The sequence below is a fragment of the Lotus japonicus genome, chromosome 1 (assembly GCF_012489685.1).
Source record: "Lotus japonicus ecotype B-129 chromosome 1, LjGifu_v1.2".
In the NCBI taxonomy this organism is placed as follows: Eukaryota; Viridiplantae; Streptophyta; class Magnoliopsida; order Fabales; family Fabaceae; genus Lotus; species Lotus japonicus.
In genome coordinates, this window is record NC_080041.1 from 17310265 (window position 1) to 17317387 (window position 7123).

At 36.4% G+C, this 7123-nt stretch overlaps 1 protein-coding gene across 1 annotated transcript; it reads right to left on the reverse strand.

Moving 5' to 3' along the window:
• Nucleotides 1–3259: 3259 nt before the first annotated feature.
• Nucleotides 3260–5080, reverse strand: LOC130733909 (trans-resveratrol di-O-methyltransferase-like). Its single transcript, XM_057586198.1, has 2 exons — nt 4097–5080; nt 3260–3918 (listed from the first exon to the last, which is right to left on the reverse strand). Exons 1-2 carry the CDS (start codon nt 4868–4870, stop codon nt 3613–3615), a joined length of 1080 nt encoding a protein of 359 aa, XP_057442181.1. The 5' UTR covers nt 4871–5080; the 3' UTR covers nt 3260–3612.
• Between the last annotated feature and the right edge of the window lie 2043 nt (nt 5081–7123).

Below are 7123 nucleotides of genomic sequence, written 5' to 3' on the forward strand. Positions count from 1 at the left end.
ATCAACGTTGAACTCAGAGGTAGATGATTACAAGGAGCTTGTCGGTTAGAGACAGATGCAATCAAGAAGTATGGGCTTGGATCCACATAGTCGGGAAGAACTCAGTCAGAGCGAAGTTTGTTTATCAATTACTGGAACACTAGTCCTCTAACTCTGAGTATGTGAAGATTTGGGTGCCGAGAAATACATATATTACGAGCGTAGTGTGGAGTTCGTGGTGTTCGACATGTTTTGTCGTCTATTGTGATTCGGGAGAGTCAACCATTTGACAGGTATGGAACAGGCACTCACTATTTTTCGGATAACGGAAAAATAATACCCTAGCTCTGGGTATGCGCAGATGTGAATGCTGAGAAGTACAAATGATTGCGAACACATGTTCCAGATGATGCGAGAGGTGCATGCTTCATACATTGGTCCTCAGTTTTGCAGCAGACTTGGTCTTTGAATCTGAAAAGACAGGGTTTAGTGGGAGAAGTTGCGTGTGTTAAGTGGCCACGCTTTGTGAGGACGCATGCCATGTGGTGGTTGAATTAGACGCTTCACACACCGTGAGAATTAAATTCGATATGTCATAGGGAAGACATTTGCTAATCGGGTACTTTCCCTCTTATCTTTCTTCTTGCTCAGAGTCATGTGTTAGGAACCCAATTGCAAGATATGGGACTTGAGTCCCGCATTGAAAGTATGAGGTTCTAATGTGGGGTTTATGAGGCCTTGGGCTCTCTAACTACAACAGTTAGCTTTTGTGGTGTGGTTCTCCCAAGGTTCTTATCAATTGGTATCAGAACCTTACACCAATTCTCTCATCTGCAAACGAGCGGTGCGGGTGGTGAAACCAACATTGCAGTCTTCGTCGGGACTAGTCAAAGGTCTAATGCACAGCCAGCCCACGTGGGCGTTGGGGCTGCAGAGCGTGGTGGGATGTTAGGAACCCAATTGCAAGGTATGGGACTTGAGTCCTACCTATGAAGTATGAGATTCTAATGTGGAGTTTATAAGGCATTGGACTCTCCAACTACAGCCACTAATTTTTGTGGTATGGTTCTCCGAAGGTTCTTATCATCGTACAAGTTCATTTTTCAGTGTGTGGATTTTCTTCTTGTGTGGTTAATTAGTATGCAAATAACCAAACAAATGAGATTGAGATATTCAGAGTAAGAAAGCCTCAAGATTGCAATGATGTGGATCATATCCCCCCGCTCTTATGTATGTTACCCTAATTAACTAATGTGTAAACCATACCCTCTTAATGTAATTAACTAACTGTTAAGCTATTGTTAATTGTCCTGCCCAAATGCATTACTTACAAGCAAACTATCATTGTAAGGTGATCAATCAAAATGGGCATGAAGAACATAGAGGGACCCTAATAGATGTTTCACTACCTAACCATAGGTAGTTGGGAGCAATCAAGAACTAATCGTAATACCTCTGTCAGCAGTGCACTACCATTCCCCTTAATTGATTCAATGGATTAATGTCTCCCGCTAGGAGTTGATTAATTACTTGAGATATGGTTGATTACGCCATATAAAATTAAGCATACATAAAGGAAATACAAATATGAAACTAAATTAAAAATATAACATATACTAAACGTGGTTCAAATCCTATCCTACATATCGCAACTTCGAGAAAGGGGATTTAGCTACTCATATTACAAGAAATAAACAAATCAATCCTTGTAGCTAATATCATCTTACAAAAGCAAAGAATGTACTCCAGCAAGAGGATTAGGAATGCATTTCTGAATACATTTTCTTCTTTGTTACATTTGTTAACCTTCTTTTACTACTTTGTTTACATTGGAAATCACAAAAACAATTTGTTCAAATATCTTTTTATTTGTTTGAGTTAATATTTAGCTGATGGAATTGATGTTCACACAACTCTTAGGACAATTGAATCATAAAGGTTTAAGCCAAAAGCAGTACAATCAATGAATAAATTATTTATCATTTGTCCAAGGGGTGATTCGATAATTGGAGAGTCATTCTCAAGAAGTGAAAAAGGTTAAAGACAAGCTTGTAGTTGTTGAGGACGTCATGAGAGTTCTGAAGGAGGAGAACGATCTTATGATGGTTGTGGTGGCGACCGACCATGAGAAGGAGTTTAATGAGTGGAGCTAGAGTAAAAGTCATCGATCTAAAGGCTTAGAAAATAAAAAAATTGGAGGGGAGGTTGCGTTGATTCAACAAGTTGACCTTCACCAATGCGGTTTCTTAGCTTTCATTGATGAACCTGAGACGTAAATTGTTGGAGTCTCACTTTGATACTACGTGCCGAAGGTCCAATATGCAAATAAGTTGAGAAAAATCTTCTTCCGTCTCCTCAGTCTTATATTATTCTTGGCTTAAATGCATTTTTGAACCCCCCAAGTTTATGATTTGTGCGATTGCTGATCCTAATCTATTTTTTCGACGATTCAGGACCCTGATCTTTCAAAAAGATGCACTTTTGGACCTTCCGTCCAGTTCCGTCAAAATTTGGACGGTTTTTGCTGACGTGGAGCCACGTCGGCATGTCACATGGCGTGCCACGTCATTAAATAAAATAAGAACATAGAAAAATAGGGTGGGGGAAATTTGAACCCAGGACCTAGGAGTGGCAAAACACTTCTCCTGCCAGTTGAACCACTTAATGATTTAGATATATTGTGAACAAATTAATACATATACCATATTTTCTTCTTCTTCTTCATCAATGTAAACTTCATCTTCTTCATCCTTCAATAACCAGAAACAATAATAAGAACCAGCCCCTTTTTCTACTCACTTGGTTCCAAACAAGAATATTACAATCAAACGCATAAATCTTTACTTATTTTTATTTATGGTGTTTGAAATTCTAACAGGTTTACTTTTTTCAATGAAGTGTTTCGCCCCTAGTGACTTTGGCTATATTTGGCGTGTCATTTCAGCTGGCTTAAAACTTATTTGACTTGTTTAAAAGCTCTTTAAAAGAGTTTGAAGATGAGCTTGTTTTAGTAGCTTAAAGTTTTTTTAATAAGCTACTTGCTTAAAACTTATTGAATTTCTTCTCATTTTTATCCTTATTATTTTATTGAAATTTCATTATCCTTTTTTACATTTATAAAACATTAAACCCTAATTTTTTATTTTAAAATAATTACTATACAATTTTAAATATAAAATCCTAAATATGTTTTGTTAATTTAGATAACTATAAGAGAAAAAAAATGTAAAAGTGGTAATATTTTAATATTGATGAACAAAAGTGATGCTAAATATAAAAATTCTTATACAAGTGTGTTATTGTGTATGTTATTTTATAGTTTCAACACTAGTTAAACAACTAGTTTTACCCAACACTTTTTTCAATCAGATAGTTTACAGCTTTCATCTAGCTTTTCAACTTTCAACTAGGTTATCAACTAGGTTTGTAAAACATATTGGTTTTTTAATAATCTAAGAATAAAATATATATATATATATATATATATATATAATTGGCAATAAAACTAAAAATCTTAGGGGGGCATGACCGCTCCCAGGTACACCTCTGCTTACAGACTCACACCCGACAATGTGAAAAATGATATTAGAATATTGATTTCTTCTCATTCTCGTTGAATTTGCGTAGATTTTTCTATGGATAGATCTCAATAATAGACCTTAGTCCTAAAACTTGAGTTATCTTGTAGTCATTGAAACCAGCAGAGGTAATCAACTTAACCCACTCTTTCTTATTTCTCTCTTTTCCGGTGAGCACAACCATCATGAGCATATCAAAGAATAGTTGTGTTTCAACTAATTTATGATCTTCCTTCTTTTCCTCCATCACCATGTCTATAATAATCACCTTCCCTTCTTTGCCTTTGCTCTTGATTGCTTCCTTGCATTTCTTTAGTATTTTCAGACACTCGTCATCACTCCAATCATGCAATATCCACAACTTGTCATATAAGTAATTAGAATCATCAGAATCATCAAAAAGGAAACTAATTAATATTGCTTTGCTATTAATTAATATTTTTTATAATCAACCCATAATATCATGTATTTTTAATTTAATGTCAAACTAGCTTCTAGCAAAATCCAAATCCAAAGAGATCTATAATTGCATATTTTACCTTCAATAAAATGGCATCGGTAGGAGGAATTTCCTTAAACATGTCTCCTCCAACATAATTAAGGTTTTCACTTCCTTGCAAGCCAGAAACAACATGTGGGAGATCTAACACGGTGCACTTCAACTGTGGGAATGATTCAGCAATGGCCTTTGTCATGGTCCCTGTGCCTCCCCCAACATCAACCAATGACTCCAATCCATTAAACATATCCTTGCACTTCTCAATGAACACACTAGTGATCAATTGAGAATCACTTGCCATGCCTTCATTGAATGACCTGTGAAGTTTGGGATCTCTGTCAACATAATCCCAAAACAACATCCCGTGTGCTGTTTCAAACGATGTAGGAGTCTCATTTTTGAACCAAGTAGACAAATGATGCCATGGGTTTGTCAAAATTGGATCAAGCTCGAAATGCAAGAGAGGTGTCATGCTGAAAGGGTGATCCTTAAGGAGCAGCATAGATGCATTAGTTAACGTGTACTCGACTTCTAGCTCATTCTCACTGACATTGTGTTGAGAGAAGAAGTCAGAATGGATCATGATTCGCATCAAGCGATGAATGTTGCCGGCTTTGGATGAGTGGATTGGTAGTGAACGAATGAGTTGTGAGAGTGGCATGGGTTTGCCAAAGTTGTGTATGATATCTGGTATGCCCAATTCAACTACACATTTAAGGGTCATGGAGTTCATGAAACTGAAAATGTGATTCCATATGTGGCCTAGAGCCTGAAGCAGTTTGGCAGCATCACGCTCTCCCTCTTGGATTTCCATAGTTTGCTGCTGAACTGCTAGCCCAATTTGAAGTATATATGGAACCTCAATATTTTATTTGGGTCTATTTATAAAGCAAGAAGGTATGTAATCGACATTTTCTTGGTAGAGGTAAGCAAGCTGGAAGTGATATTACAAGATTAAATTCTGGGAAAGTCATTTGACTCATTCACACTTCAAATTTTTTCCAATCCATTTCCACTTAATTTTTTATATTTATCTTTTTTATTTCATATCACATTACATATTAAATCTCATATTTTTTTATTTCTATCTTACTCCTCTCACCAAATCATCATAAAGTGTGACAAAAACATATTTTCATATATATATGATAGCTCTCCGGCTGCTCCTGGAAATATCCTTGGTGCCCAATGATATGTGAACACGTATAAAATTTGGATGCCATAGAAGGAGCAACCACATACTTTTTATCCTGCAAAAAATATCTTGTCAAAGTACATGAAATTAATAATTCACTTTAATTCTGATCAATTTTTTTTTGCTAAAAGTTTAATTCTTATCAATTATCCGTATAAGTGTGGTCAAGGTTAATCACATCCAAGTTTTTATTTTTGTGACATATAGCATGATGAGGATGTTATCTTGCCTCTGTGTTATTGAATTGGAAAACAGTACTTTGACACCTCACTCCACCTTCACCCATAAAAAACATAGAAATAGAAAAGAGAAATGCGCCTTAGATTTCTCCTAACTGGCAAATCAAGATAAGTGAAAGGAAGGGACATCACTTTACAGTTTAACAAAGCTGCAAAAATATTGACCACCGCCTCAGACAAAGAAACACCAGCCGGGTTACTTTTGTGAAAGTTTATTTTCATACCCGAAATCAATTTAAAACAGCTTAGAATTATCTTCAGAGACAGAACATTTTGCAGATCTGCCTCCCCAATGAATAGTACATCATCCGCAAACTGAAGTAAGGAGATCTCCACCCTCTTCCTAGAACTGAATCTGAATGGGGTAAATTTATTAACCAGCACTGCTTGTCACAATGAGGAAAAGGAATGGGGCAAGAGGATCACCCTGACGAATACCTTTTCCCATCTTAAATTCAGCAGTGGGTCTCTCATTTATTAACATAGAAACATAAGTGGAGTCAAGGCAGCCCACAACCCAATTAATCCATCTTTTACAAAAGTTTAACCTCTTCATCATATATACAAGAAACTTCTACCGGATTGAGTCATATGCCTTCTCGAAATCGACCTTGAACACAAGGGAGGGAACCTTTGAAATCTTTGCAGCATGGACCATCTCATTCACTATAACCACAGATTCAAGCATACATCGCCCTTCTAGGAATGCAAACTGATTTTCATGAATAGAGGATATGGGTCTAAAGTCATTAAGACTTTGAAGAGAATCCTTCTTAGAATATAGGTAATGAACGAGGAATTAGTTTCCCTTGGCCACCTACATTTTCGATGAAACTCATCAACCACCCTTTTCAACTGATCCTGTAACATAGGCCAAAATTCCTTAATAAATTTGAAATTATATATGTCCGATCCTGGGCTCTTAATTATTCCCATCACACTCCCATACTGCAGCCTTCATTTCCTCCAACTCAAACGGAGCTCTCGGCATTGCATTATCCAGATCTGAAATCTCCAAAAAACAGATGCCTTCAAGGTTTGGTAACTCCTCATCTACTTAATTGAATTTTTCCTCAAAAAAGCGCTTTACACCCTCCTTCACAGGATCATCTACCCCTTGCCCATTCAAATTCAACCTATTTCCTCTATGCTACACGTTGGACCAACGGTCAGCTTGAGCCTATTATGCATTTAATGAAAAGAAAATAGACGTTTAAAAAAAGACAAACTTGAAGAGCTCTTCCTTCCCAAAAGTCTTGTGCTTTGAAGTTGACTATATAAGGAACACTTGGAGAGTCGAAAAGTGTGTGAGAGTACACATAAAAAGGAAAATTATCAAGACAAACAATTTTAGATCTTTCCTAGTCAAAAACTCAAGTACTAAAATCTGTGAATTTCTGCAGAATGAAGAAAACTTGAAGAATCACACATCAAAGGATGTGCACATGTAGATACTGGAAGTGTGGGCCATCATGTGATCAAATGATTGAGATTGGTCTTTTATAATATCACCTTCAATGGAGAACAAATTTCAAATCTACCAGATCCATCTCAAAGGTAAGAAATGAAACTACTATTTCGATCAATATGTTACAGAAAAAGATGAAGATTGAAGAAGTAGTAATGAAGCAAT

Bases quoted from the DNA above. Each gene is read 5' to 3' on its own strand.
- LOC130733909 (XM_057586198.1), bottom strand. From the start codon at position 4,870: ATGGAAATCCAAGAGGGAGAGCGTGATGCTGCCAAACTGCTTCAGGCT. The intron at 3,919-4,096 runs GTAAAATATGCA...TTATATGACAAG, and splicing joins CCGATGCCATTTTATTGAAG to TTGTGGATATTGCATGATTG.